The sequence below is a fragment of the Nothobranchius furzeri genome, chromosome 7, assembly GCF_043380555.1.
Source record: "Nothobranchius furzeri strain GRZ-AD chromosome 7, NfurGRZ-RIMD1, whole genome shotgun sequence".
Lineage (NCBI taxonomy): Eukaryota > Metazoa > Chordata > Actinopteri > Cyprinodontiformes > Nothobranchiidae > Nothobranchius > Nothobranchius furzeri.
The window spans coordinates 68278465-68293503 of NC_091747.1; the positions used below are offsets into that span (position 1 = coordinate 68278465).

At 43.7% G+C, this 15039-nt stretch overlaps 1 protein-coding gene across 2 annotated transcripts in view; it reads right to left on the reverse strand.

Moving 5' to 3' along the window:
• p2rx3b (purinergic receptor P2X, ligand-gated ion channel, 3b) overlaps positions 1-15039 on the reverse strand; it is a 50015-nt gene that overhangs the window by 14490 nt on the left and 20486 nt on the right. The window contains exons 2-7 of one of the 2 annotated variants that reach the window (XM_054751852.2): positions 13461-13759; positions 5414-5549; positions 5262-5333; positions 2005-2074; positions 1833-1926; positions 1588-1665 (exon numbers count right to left, since the gene is read on the reverse strand). In XM_054751852.2, coding sequence (XP_054607827.1) covers positions 1588-1665; positions 1833-1926; positions 2005-2074; positions 5262-5333; positions 5414-5549; positions 13461-13759 — 749 coding nt within the window. The remainder of the gene's footprint in view (positions 1-1587; positions 1666-1832; positions 1927-2004; positions 2075-5261; positions 5334-5413; positions 5550-13460; positions 13760-15039) is intronic. The other variant, XM_070553622.1, reaches the window with a different exon arrangement.

Here is a 15039-nt window from a genome sequence, read left to right on the forward strand (position 1 = left end):
ACTCGGCAAGTCAAGCAGCTGCTTCTGAGCCCAGAACTTTAAGCTCAGCTACAAAAATTACTAATAATCTGACCTATGAAAACATGCTAACCTACGGCCGCGGCAGTTTCTGGCTTATAAATCTCATCTGTCATAGAAATGAGCTTTGTGTTTCCATTAATGAACAAGGCAAACTACCATATGTACGTACAAATAAAGTGCCTATCAGCAGCATTTGACAGGTAACCATGACAACCAAAGGAGTCGTCTTGGCTAGGGCATGATGTATGCACAAAAAATGCTTTATTCCAATCAAATGGCACTGTGTTGCTTCATCGGCGGGTTGTGGAGCCACAGAACGATCACGGCTGACAGAAAACATGAGAAACAAATCAAAACTAAAAAGAAGCGGTCCTGTGAATGCAGAGATGGCAATAATCTTTGATATCATCAACAACAGCGGCACTGTGGTGCTCAGGAGCTGCTGATATGTTCTAGATCTAAAGGGGAACAAAAACATTTAATTTACCTAAAAGGAGTTTAGGCAGGGAAAACGGTTCTTCATCCATCCATCCATTGATATTCCTCCACTTATCCAGGGTCAGGCCGGAAGGGCGGTAGCCTAAGCAGGGAGGCCCAGACTTCCCTCTTCCCAGCTACTTGGGCCAACTCTTCCAAGGGAATCCTAAGGCGTTCCCTGGCCAGACAAGAGACATGGTCCCCCTAGCATGTCCTGGGTCTTACTTTAAGCCTCCTCCCAGTTGGACGTAACGTACCCAGGAGACATTCAGGAGGCTTCCTGACCGGAGGCCATTGGCTCCTCTGGATATGAAGAAGAGGTGGATCTACTCCGAGCCCCTCCCGGATGCTTCTCACCCTATCTCTGGGGGTGAGTCCAGCCATCTGCAGAGAAAGCTCATTATGACAACTTGTATCTGGGATCTCATTCTTTCAATCACTACCCAAAGCTACTTCCGGCTCAGCTCTCTCTTCACCACGACAGACCGGTACAGCGCCGCATCACCGCAGACGCAGCACCAATCCACCTATCGATCTCACGCTGTCTCACTCGTGAACAAGACCCCGAGATACTCAAACCCCTCCACTTGGGGCACCATGGTCTTGGATTGTTAATCACATCAAACAAATATCAGCATGATGGCTAATTCCCACTGGAATGAGATGGTTTAAGGAATCCATGACTGCACTGCTGTGCTGTGTGTGTGTGTGTGTGTGTGTGTGTGTGTGTGTGTGTGTGTGTGTGTGTGTGTGTGTGTGTGTGTGCGCGCAAAGGGCTACAAGTCTGAAAATGCATCTGAAATTAAACATTTAACCGTCTCACCAGCTCCAAAATGTACTTATCCCAGGTCCAAAGTTTGCTTAAAGTTGCGTACATTTTTTCATCACATCTTTCTTCATAAAGTTTGCATAGAAAGTCCCTTCAACTGTTTTCTGGCCCTGTTGTGAGTGTAAACAAGCTCGATGAACGAGGATCTGTGCTGAGCGGTGGAAAGGAGCCACATCAGAACTGTTTCCTTGTGACCGGATCACCCAGGGCCCATGCTAGTGTCGGGTGGAAATGAGGCGTAATGTCAAGCAGTGTAATACTTGGTGTAGTCGAAGGTCGGGAAGCGAATGCTGTTCTTGATGAAGATTGTGAAATTTTTCACCTCCTCCATGGGGTCCCTGAGAACAAAGACAGGCAGAACAATCACTTCTTTACCTCTCGGAGGCTCGGGTGCTTCAGGTGAGCCAGGTTGTACTCCTCTAACATGATTAAAAAAATAAATCATCTGTAGCAGGTGTCGTCTTTATAAAACCATTTTATATAAACATGCACAGCATCTTCTCACGTCTTGATGGTGTCGATCTCTGCAGGACACCAGCCTTTAATTTCACAACTGCTGACGTTGGAATTAAAAGGAACGCATCTCCCGGTGGGAATTCCTACACAAGGACAGCAGAAGACAAAGGTTGAAACGAGAATACTGAAAACCAAAAAATCTAAACCGGACGAGAAGTCACCGTAGTCTGCTGGCTTGTGGAGGAACCGTGTGCAGTTGCTGTTGTGGGTACAAACGTACTTCCTCCCACTCTGCAGAACACACAGAGTTCAGAACATTTAGAAGAATCTCATCAGTTATTTCACGGACTGGATACCGACTGCTTCTTTAAATACTGCGTCGTAATTCGTGAGTGATTTGTGTTCGTTCCCAAGTTTTTAATGAAAACCCTGAAGAAAAAATGAGTGTTTAGAATCGTGTAATTGTTGGGTATTTTTATATATGTACCTTTTTGAGGCCTAAAAGATGCCATAACACATCATGCATCTCTGTGTTGGCTGTTATGTTGATTGAGAAAACTCTGTACCTCTGTAACTTGAGAAGGCCCGCCTTCTCCCCCCATCGATTTGTGAATAAAGCCCCTGACGAACTGGGAGCACAGGGGAGTGACGTGGGGAAGCCTCGGAGGAGGTTTCTCTGTGTTAACTCTCCATGTTTTGGGGACTCAGGGTAAAATGTCTTCCTTGTTGTCATGTGTGTTTATTTCAGGTTCCAGGGTTATGGAGATTAAATATTACTTAACATTTAATTACCAAACATAATGGTGGAGGGTATGCAGAGCTGGTAAGAGCGGAAGGCTGAGGCTGGAGCAGAGTGGGGGCTGGTTGGTTGGGCCCAGCTTCTTGCATGTTGATTCACCCACATGGACATTACAAATAATCTCTCTCTCTCTCTACGGGTGTGTCGTCCTTTAAGGTAATATGGGATAAATCTAATTACCTATCAGTAATCAGTGGAGAAGACTTTTAGACTGAGTTGTGTCACGAGGACAGTCAAGCCCGACTGACCCGACAGGAGTTTACGACGTTCATTATTATTTACACAGTTTCCACAGACACGCTCACTCCCATCGGCCTGTAGGATCTTCCAATGGTAGGAAGACTTAAAAAAAGCACCATGGACGCGACAGAAATGCAGATTAGAGAGCTCTGAATTTGGAATTTGCTTTTTCATTTGCGACACAGACACACACGCTCTGGGGGGAAATGGGCAGGCACACTATTCTAGTAACTCCTAGTCGTGTGGAAACAGCAAAGCAAGAAGTCACAGCGGGACAAGGAAAGCATGAAGGTGACGTCAGGCGGGTCGAATGTCAGTAACCGCGCTGCCTGGCATAGTGGGCGTTGTTTTAGCCTGAGCGATGGCAGCACGGGTCTGAATCCAAGTCTGCTGGCAACAAGAGATATTTTGTGTGTGTATCTGCTCTGTCTTCTCACACGTAGCCGGGGATCTGCCAAAACGTAGATATTTTTCTACGTTTTGGCCTGTCATCCACACGAAAACGGAGTTTTTTCACACGAAAACGGATCTTTTTAAAAACTCCGGCCAAAGTGAAGATCTGCGTTTTCTCCGTTTTGGGTGTCTGCGTGTGGACGGACAAAACCGGAGTTTTAAGGTCCGCAACGTCACTTTCCGCGACAAAAACATGCTGACATCACGTGTGCGACCTGTGTTTACACTAGCCGACAGCATGGATGCCCTCAGAGCTGCGCTCGCTTTATCAATCGTCCAAGCGCTTTTTGCTTGTTTGTTTTTGCAAGTGGAATTACTGCTCCTTGCGGAAGACCACAGACGAAGGACGAGGTTAAGAACGGGGGAAGTACTGCCGCCTACAGGTCTGGCATGTCCTTAACAACGTATTTATCCGGGTACGTGTGGACAGAGTTTGTTTTTAAAACGAGGTGGTGTGGATGCAAGTTTTTGGAGGGGCGAATATTCGTTTTAAAAAACCCGGCTACGTGTGGACTAGGCCTGAGCCAGGTTCTGCTCAAGATTTCTTCTTGTTGAAGGGGACAAATCATTCATATCATCTTCTTTTTTATGTCTAAATCATTCAGTTGCGGTCCATATACAGTCGAACTGCAGTATGTAGGTCTGAATCCCTCACTGTTGCAGCTCTACAGACCCCACCGCCACCACTGTCCTGAGGAAAGTCTGAGAAGGAGACGTTTTAGTGCAAGGGCAGCACCAGGCAGCAGCAGCATGGGGTTGCTATAGCGACGGCGAGATTAAGCCAAACAACAACTCACCTTACCCCCGCTATGAGTGGATGGTTTGTTTTTGATTAGCAGCTCCTTACACTCACTGAGCAGTCGTAAAGTTACTGCAGAGTAAAAACCTGGCGCCTCCTCAACCACCTCCGGGGAGCAGAACCATCTACCCCACCCCAGTCTGACATTTTTGTAGTTTGATGCAGAAATTATTATTTAGCGTTGAAAAACCCTATTTGTAGCTATTTTAAAACATCAGGACGGTTGTCTATCCAACGTTAGAGTGTAACTCACCTGCAACATTAGTAGGTACACCTGTTCAACTGCTCGTAATCTCATATTACTTATCAGCCAATCACATGGTGGCAACTCAGTGCATTTAGGCATGATGACATGGTCAAGACCATTCGCTGCAGTTCAAACTGAGCTTCAGAAAGATGATTTAAGTGACTTTGAATGTGGTATGTTTGCTGGTGCCAGATGGGCTGGTGTGAGTATTTCAGAAACTTCTGAACTTCATCGTTTCAACGTCTAGTCAAACACCGCACATGCAAACATCTGATGAACGTTTCTTTATTCTGCAAATTTGTGCCCCAGACGGCCGCCTCAGCCTGCATCGCCTATTGGCAAAACCGGCCCTGGTAGAGGCCAAAGTGTGTGTGTGTGTGTGTGTGTGTGTGTGTGTGTGTGTGTGTGTGTGTGTGTGTGTGTGTGTGTGTGTGTGTGTGTGTGTGTGTGTGTGTGTGTGTGTATGTGGACACAAGCTTCCTGACTCTGTACAGCTGACATGTGTTCTGTCATAAACATATCCTGAATCCATATCTGTCCAAAGAAAAAATTTATTTTGGAGAACTTGAGATAAAAGAGCTGCTGTCTGTAAATAGAGACAAGACATTTCGTCCTTAGTTGCTCTTTTTAATTTTTACGTTGGGACTTTTACTAATCTGCAGCCCAATAAAAAGTCTGAGTCCAGTTTTTGTTTTTGTTTAAAAGAACTTCTAATGTTTGCTCGCGTGTTGTTTGAACAGCCAGAGTTCCCCTTTAAGGTTTTGTCTCGGATGTTTTACACGCCTGACTTTCCCAGAGGAGAATGTACAGTTTTTACAAAACCCCGAACTTTAAAAGACAACAGCTAAACCAGCAGCTCAAACCCCGGACCACCCTCAGAGGGATCACAGAAGCAGTGAGGTCCACAGACCCTCAGCGTGTGTCAGGGACGGTGGCTCACCTCAGGGCAGTATCCTTGGACCTGGTTCTCTGTAGTGATCATTTTAGTGATGATGCAGAAGACAGAGCCCCCCTGCAGAAAGTAAGCATCAGTGTTACTGCACAAGTCAGCAAGCTGGACCCCAACAAACACGCACACACACTAAGCTGTACCTGGGTCGGGGTGACGTAGTCTGCAACATCCATGACCCGGTTGTTGTAGATCCCAAAACCTTTCACCTTGGTCATGACCGAAGACTCGATTGCTGTGTCTCTCACCTGGTAGGCCTTTTCCCAGAGAAACACCCATCTGACACGCACGCACACACACACACACACACGCACACACACACACACACACACGCGCACACACACACACATACACACACACACACACACACACACACACACACACACACACACACACACACACACACACACATTTTATCTCCAAGGTAAAATAATGTCTGTAGTTCAAAAACATTGAAACAAAACATTTACATCTTAGAAATGGAAAAACTGTTTGTAACAAGTTTTATAATTTTGTTGACTTTAATTAGTGGACTGCCACTTTATCATGGTGTGATCCTAGAAGTGAAGCTGTCCGGGTATTTCTACCACCCTCCTCGTGCGCTTAGGTCTGCAGATCACGGCCCCCCACTGTCTCTAAGGCACATTTGAAGACCCACGGGAAAAATAGCTTTTTCTATCTGTGCCCCAAAACTTTGGAACTCACAACCTATCCAGGTTAGGCAACTTCTTTTCCACCTTGGATGTTCAATCTAAAATTTGTTCTTTTTAACTGGTTTTATCACCTATGTGACTATTTCTGCCTGTGTTGTTTGGCAATGTGCAGCGCTTTGGTTGGTGGTAATGCCATGTTAAAAGTGCTCTATAAATAACGTGGTATGGGATGGTATGGTATGGTATGATATGGTATGGTAGTATGGTATGGTATGGTATGGTATGATATGGTATGGTATGGTATGGTAGTATGGTATGTTATGGTATGGTATGGTATGGTATGGTATGGTATGTATGGTATGTTATGGTATGGTATGGTAGTATGGTATGTTATGGTATGGTATGGTATGGTAGTATGGTATGTTATGGTATGGTATGGTATGTATGGTATGTTATGGTATGGTATGGTATGGTATGGTATGGTATGGTATGGTAGTATGGTATGGTATGGTATGATATGGTATGGTAGTATGGTATGGTATGGTATGGTATGGTAGTATGGTATGGTATGGTATGGTATGGTATGGTATGGTATGGTAGTATGGTATGGTATGGTATGGTATGGTATGGTAGTATGGTATGTTATGGTATGGTATGGTATGGTATGGTAGTATGGTATGTTATGGTATGGTATGGTATGGTATGGTATGGTATGGTATGGTATGTATGGTATGTTATGGTATGGTATGGTATGGTAGTATGGTATGTTATGGTATGGTAGTATGGTATGTTATGGTATGGTATGGTATGGTATGTATGGTATGTTATGGTATGGTATGGTATGGTAGTATGGTATGGTATGGTATGGTATGGTAGTATGGTATGGTATGGTATGGTATGGTAGTATGGTATGTTATGGTATGGTATGGTATGGTATGGTATGGTATGGTATGTTATGGTATGGTATGGTATGGTATGGTAGTATGGTATGTTATGGTATGGTAGTATGGTATGTTATGGTATGGTATGGTATGGTATGTATGGTATGTTATGGTATGGTATGGTATGGTAGTATGGTATGGTATGGTATGGTATGGTATGGTATGGTATGATATGGTGTGGTAGTATGGTATGGTATGGTATGGTATGGTATGGTAGTATGGTATGGTATGGTAGTATGGTATGGTATGGTATGGTATGGTAGTATGGTATGGTATGGTATGGTAGTATGGTATGTTATGGTATGGTATGGTATGGTATGTATGGTATGTTATGGTATGGTATGGTATGGTATGGTATGGTAGTATGGTATGGTATGGTATGGTATGGTGTGGTAGTATGGTATGGTATGGTATGGTATGGTATGGTATGGTAGTATGGTATGGTATGGTAGTATGGTATGGTATGGTATGGTAGTATGGTATGGTATGGTATGGTAGTATGGTATGTTATGGTATGGTATGGTATGGTATGTATGGTATGTTATGGTATGGTATGGTATGGTAGTATGGTATGTTATGGTATGGTATGGTATGGTATGGTATGGTAGTATGGTATGGTATGGTATGTGTGGTATGGTATGGTATGGTATGGTATGGTATGGTAGTATGGTATGGTATGGTAGTATGGTATGGTATGGTATGGTATGGTATGGTAGTATGGTATGGTATGGTATGGTATGGTAGTATGGTATGTTATGGTATGGTATGGTATGGTATGGTAGTATGGTATGTTATGGTATGGTATGGTATGGTATGGTATGGTATGGTATGTATGGTATGTTATGGTATGGTATGGTATGGTAGTATGGTATGTTATGGTATGGTATGGTATGGTAGTATGGTATGTTATGGTATGGTATGGTATGGTATGGTATGGTAGTATGGTATGTTATGGTATGGTATGGTATGGTATGGTATGGTATGGTATGGTATGTATGGTATGTTATGGTATGGTATGGTATGGTAGTATGGTATGGTATGGTATGGTATGGTAGTATGGTATGGTATGGTATGGTATGGTATGGTATGGTATGGTAGTATGGTATGTTATGGTATGGTATGGTATGGTATGTTATGGTATGGTATGGTATGGTATGGTAGTATGGTATGTTATGGTATGGTAGTATGGTATGTTATGGTATGGTATGGTATGTATGGTATGTATGGTATGTTATGGTATGGTATGGTATGGTATGGTAGTATGGTATGGTATGGTATGGTATGGTATGATATGGTGTGGTAGTATGGTATGGTATGGTATGGTATGGTATGGTAGTATGGTATGGTAGTATGGTATGGTATGGTATGGTATGGTATGGTATGGTAGTATGGTATGGTATGGTATGGTAGTATGGTATGTTATGGTATGGTATGGTATGGTATGTATGGTATGTTATGGTATGGTATGGTATGGTAGTATGGTATGTTATGGTATGGTATGGTATGGTATGGTATGGTAGTATGGTATGGTATGGTATGGTATGGTATGGTATGGTAGTATGGTATGGTATGGTAGTATGGTATGTTATGGTGTGGTATGGTATGGTATGGTAGTATGGTAGTATGGTATGTTATGGTATGGTATGGTATGTATGGTATGTTATTGTATGGTATGGTATGGTAGTATGGTATGTTATGGTATGGTATGGTATGGTATGGTATGGTATGGTAGTATGGTATGTTATGGTATGGTATGTATGGTATGTTATTGTATGGTATGGTATGGTATGTATGGTATGTTATTGTATGGTATGGTATGGTAGTATGGTATGTTATGGTATGGTATGGTATGGTATGGTATGGTATGGTAGTATGGTATGTTATGGTATGGTATGGTATGGTATGGTATGGTATGGTAGTATGGTATGTTATGGTATGGTATGGTATGGTATGGTAGTATGGTATGGTATGGTATGGTATGGTATGGTATGGTATGGTATGGTAGGATGACCCATGGCAAACTGGTCCTACGTAAGGGATCAAACAATGTGCAGCCCAAAGACCCCCTATGAAGATTTTCTAAATTGGAAACAGTGTTACTTTGCCTGGTCACAATTCATTGGGGTCTCCCTCTGGAGCCAGACCTTGAAGGCCAAAGTGGAGCCAAGGGGGCAGACTGGTGACTTCCTGGTGGCCAGGATTTCACCCCTGGAGCCCGGCATTGCACAACCCAAAGAGGAGATGTGGGTCTCCCTTTTCATGTGAGCGGCCAAAGAGGTCTTGTGCAATGTGAGAGAGGTAGTGGCTGAAGGTGTGGACCTTTGTGATACTGACCTTGTTGTGGGTCAGTGGGAAGAGTACTTTAAAGACCTCCTCAATAAGTGTGGTCCCCTTATTTAAAAATGGGGACTGCAAAATGTGTTCACACTTGGCACAAGATTATGGTACACTGCAATAATTACGATGTTATTTCGTTACAAAATGTTGTTGATGGAATGAAAATTAAACTATCTCAGTACTTCTCACACCCAACCGAGCAACAATGGACTACTTATGGTATCTGAGTGGTGCTACTGATAAAGAGCTGTGTTACAAAAAATGTGATGACCACAGACTCGGCCTGCATGCATAAGGTGATGCAGACTGGGTCGCAGATGAGACAGATCATGGGAGTTCAACAGGTTGCTGTATCAGTCTCTCTGAGAGATCAGATGACCCCTTATCTCATAGAGAAGCAGAAAGCAGTCCACAGTTGCCTTGTTGACTTGTGAAGCAGAATATGTGTCATAGCCTGTAACAGTACTGGAGTGTTTGTACTTGATGCAACTCCTTGAGCACATTAGTAAATATGAGTACACATCACCTAGGATTAATGAAGACAACCAGGGCACTGTTGCTATAGCAAAGGACCCCGTGAAAAGGCGATGTTGTAAACACATAGATGTAAAGTATCACTTTTTAGGTCAACGCTGAAATAGGGAAACATATCTTTAAGGTGTTGTCCGACTGACAGCGTGGTTGCAGACCTAATGACGAATCTCATGTAAACTTACCAGGTTAAACAGCTTTTTGTTTGGTGTGTAAGAATGTATTGTTTTCATTCCACACGAATGGTCAGAAAAAGTGGGGGTGTTAGAATATGTGCTCTGGTGTGATGTTATTTACATGTCAATGGGTGTATTAGCATTTGGGCTTTTATTTTGAAATGCACTAATAGAGGATATGACATGTAATGTATCACATGTTGTGTCATGAGCCTATCAGGCCTGTATACAATGACCTCTGAACCCATTTATACACCAATCAAAGCGGATTGTCGGTGGCAGCCAAACGCTCTCTCTCACCAAGCTCCTAGTGGAAGTTGAACTCTGCGTGTTTGCGGAAGTTTTTCCTCCAATCGGCACACCAAACTGCGGTGACCTCCCTATTCAACTAACACCAAACGATTAGAAATTTGACACAAAAAAAGTGTTTCAAGCGTTATCCGTTCTTTCACAATCCATTGTTGAATTGTGATCGGCAGAAGCTTTTCCGGTTCGTGCCTCACTTTTTTTACAGCAGTGGCCCAAAATAATCTCCTAACGCATGGGTGTTCTGCTTTCTGATCACGTGACGTGTGACATGCACGGATGAAGATCGGCGTTAGAGCTGGGATGCTTGTTCTCATGGTGGGGGGTTCGTTCCGATGCCCACACAGTAAAAAAATGCGGTTGGATTTAAAATGACGACTTTTGTCGACAATGGCAATTAATGAGTTAACTTCACGACAGCGTGAATGCAAAGTTAAAAAAAAAGATTCCATGCAGAAACCTTTCAGAACTTTGCTTAGGTAGACTTGTGAAAAAAGGCAAGGGGAAGACTTAAAAACATTTAACCAGCACTGAGCTGGAGAATCCACCTGGCTCTCCATCAAAACACTGGACTATGCTCGACCCAGGCCCGACTGCTGCCTCATAACCATCTGACAGCATCTTCAAAGGCCTTGTCTTCTTGAATATTCATAATTGTCAAGGTTCCCACCAGAACTGCATCTTCAACACACCTTCTACTCTCTATTTTTCAGCACCACGGACAGCACTTCTTCTTCAAAGAGGATACATGGGTCCCCTTTCCCATGGGCTCACCATTTGTGGGAGGGACCAAAAGGGTCGGGTGCAGTGGGTGGTGGGTGGTAGCCAAAAGCAGGGACCTTGGCTGTCTAATCCTCAGCTACAGAAACTGACTCTCGATACGTGGAATATCACTTCTCTTGTTGGGAAGGAGCCCATGACAGTGAAACCTGGAAATGTGTGATTGGGAGGAACGTCCCCTTGATCTGACTCGGAGCTGTGTTTTGTTTTTGGACTGTGGTTTATAATGAACACCATGTCTTTATGTGCTCTTGGTACCAGGATAGCTCAGGCCGCAGTTTGATGATCAACTTTGTTGTCGTGTTGTGAGTTGGCTTGGATTGTGGGGGAGGATGGCCATCAGACCTGTCCTGTGGTGGACTGGCCATCTGTGAGTTCAGTAGAATCCTATGAATATGTTCATGAGCCAGTGTTGGCCTTTTCACAGAGAGGCTGAGAGCAGTAGAGTATCAGATGACCTCATTGATGACTTTATATCTAGAAAAAGGAGTTGTTTGCATCTGTAGAAGACTTCTTCAGTTGTTGAAAGAGGCGGTTCATTTATTGTGTGCTCAAAGTCGCCCTAAAGTACAGCCAACTGGGGTTGTGGCCAGGGGCCTAAGATGTTTAGGGGTCTATTGTTTCAGGTTGAACAAAAACAACAACTAAAAAAACCCATTGTTGTAATATTTGTCAGGTTTTCAGTCAATCATCTCCTGATGCTCCTTTAAGACTGCTGATTGATCCAAATTACAAGTGACCTACTCACCCACGTGACCATGACCTCACCAATCAAACAATTATATGATTTCAAGACCGGTTCCTTTAGATGTAAGGAAACCTGAAAACTTGTCAAAACTTGCTCTGGATAAATGTTTTTGTCAGGTTAAAATGATAATGTGAACACAATGTCTGGAATTCCCCAACGTTTTATTTCGTCTGCTGATCATATCAGTGCAATTGTTAAACGTCATCACTGATTAAACAAGTTCTAGTTCAGCTACGTTTTAGTGAAGAAAGGCCTGTTAGTTCAGTGCTGATGTTCGGAGCATAAACTAAAGAATAAAAGTAAGACGTGTGTCACAACTCCACACTGTGGTGGTGGTGGTGGTGGTGGGGGGGGGGGGGGGGGGTACATGCTTTAGTGACTCTAAGAGCTGCAGCAGCAGAAGTTCAGAGATGCTGTAAAAATCCAGATTGAACAGATAATGCAGCAATGAAAAGCAGACAGTTTTGGAATGAGTCGAGAAGAGTTGTGACGGTGGAGAGGTCAGCCGTTGTGGAGGGGTTGTAGGAGCGAGTTCCAGACGGTCATGGAGGACGTAAATATAGCTTTTAAAGGAGGAACTGTACATTCATTCTGCTCACCTCTGAACGCTCCGTGGAGGTATTTTTTCTTCTAAATATAGCTTTTTATAAAAATTTTCCATTTTCCAACTTTTATTTCATTGTGTAATTTCCCATGTAGACCAAAACAAATCTCAACCTGCTTGAATGATGGCTCTCTGGTCGATGCTAACCCTAGCTCTCTGTTCCAGCTGCTTCTGTAGAGTGAAGCTTCTCAAACTGAGGCTCATCTAAGCCACAAGAACACTCGAGCGGTCTGGCTAGCATGGGCTCAGCCGAGCTCTGAAGTAGCACAGATGACCCCATTGGTGACTCTACATCCAGAGAAGGTTGTGCATCTGCAAAAGGCTCCTGCTATTGCTGGCAGAGGCTGGTCACATGACCTGTGCAACTACCAAGGTGCAAACCTAAATGGCTCCTCACGATAGTCACTTGTTATTGGTGCGGCCCTCAGCCAACCAGATACTCCCGGCAACATTTTCCTAAGGGCAGTACCACTATAAGCAAGGTGGGCGTGTGTGTGTGTGTGTGTGTGTTTAGTTGTTTATTTTAGTGTTAACACTATCTTATGACAGCACAATCACACAAGTCAGAACAAAGGATTTTGTGTTTCTGTTAATATTTGTGACTTATTGTGAAAGGTTGCAGGAAGTTCTGAGTGTGTGCGTGGTGAGACCCCACCTCTGACTTATCCAAGGAAACACATTGTGTTAGTTTATATTTCTTCCAATGAAATCTTTCCCAGAATCCTCAGCTGCGATAAAAGCAGATCTAATGGAATCAGTTCCCGGAGCACAACATGACCTTTCCCTGGAATGGTGTAAAAAAAAAACACCATATTTTTCCGGTGTGAACGTTTCCTTTCCCAGGACCTCAGACAACTTGTTATTTAGCAGTTCAAATTTTCAAATACAAAGTTGAAGACTCTGTTGAAACGAATAAAGTTTTAATTTAAATCTAGAGGAGATGTCGCTGAAACCACACCTGATGGATGTGTATAGGCAGAAATGTGATGTCCTGGGCCATATTACATCACAAAAATTAGCCCTCAACCACCTCGTTACAGTAACAATCACCGTTATTTACAGCCTCATCATAAAGCCTCTGACTGATGATTGGTTAGACCAGATCTACACTCACCCCACAAAGTACGAAATGATGATGAGTTGCACGATCCTGTTGATGATGCCGATCGTCCAGCTCTTCACGACCACCGATTTAGTCGTTTCATAAGTGAAGAAGTTTTTCACACACGACCACATTGCTTCTGTATGTGGATGAAGAAGGCAGAAAAGCTCCGCGACGGAAGATTTTAGGTCCAAAGCCACAAGCGAACGTCTGAGTTGGTTTACAATCTCTTCATGAAGGACGAAGACGTGATGCTTCTGGTCCGGCACGGCCAGATGTCTGAGCCACATCTGCTTCCCTCCTACAGAAGTCTAAAGACACCCCTCCAACACACACACACACACACACGCACACACACACGCACGCACGCGCGCACGCACACACACACACGTCTGAGGTCAGTTGTTCTTTGTAGGAAAACGTAATTTCAGCCTCGCTGTGCAGCTGGATGTTAGAGTAGTAAACTCTCGCCCCGTGCCTCGTTGTTCCGGCTGATCGTGTTTCGGTGAGCTCCTGATGTTGGATCTAGGACCTTGTTGGCTGTGTTCATCCAGGACATGTTCCAAAAGTTTGTAAAACCCAGTTTTTCATGATTAAGCCTGTTTTAGAGACTATAACGTGGACGTTGTCGTTGTCTTTGTTAAAAAAATAACATTTATGTTCTGCTAGCGGGCTCTGTGTGTGTGTGTGTGTGTGTTTAAACATGCTTTTTTTACACAAACGCAACGCTTCATAACACCACTTCCATTAAACAGTCAGTGTAATGTAGAAAAAGAAACCACATGAAGTGAGATATGGACCTCAGTAAGTGGAGGAGAAGTCATTTTGTGTGAAAGGCGACTATTAGCCTCATGGATCAGAGTCCACATCCTAACACACACGTCTAACCATATCCAGGAAATAACATTACACTCTAACTCACTTACAGCCACTTTCAGTCTAATGCCATCAAAACCCACTGAGCACTTCCATTACACACCAGTCACTCAGAACTAGTCCATAATGGACTGTCATTGGATCAGAAGCTGTCAAATCTCCCCATCTGTCTGCCTGTCTGTCCTTCTGACCATATCTCACACACACACACACACACACACACACACACACACACACACACACACGCACACACGCACGCGCACGCGCGGACATGTTCTGCTGCAGACAGTCGGACTGACGTTGGTCTGGGCGGTTTCTCGTGTCATCTGAGTGGAGCTGCCAGCCGCTGATCAGAGATATTGTGGTGTCAGTTGTTCTGAGGAGGGTTTCAGGCTCACCAGCAGCTACTTAGACTTGTTTTCACACGATGCTGCTCTCCATACTTTTGAATTGTGTTGGAGATACCTGTGGCTGAGTGGCCTTGCTTTCACAGGGACCAGAAAATCTTTACAGAATAAACATGAATTATCATGAATTAGGTGCAAAAGTCCATCTACGTCACTAATTTTAGACTGAGAAGTCATTTTAAATAGCGAGGCACCGATATGAAAGTTTTGCGCCGATACCGATATTAAGATCACTGTTATGGCCGATAATCGATACATGCCGATACCGATATACTGACATTAATGCCTCTAAAATCAGAAGATTTTGT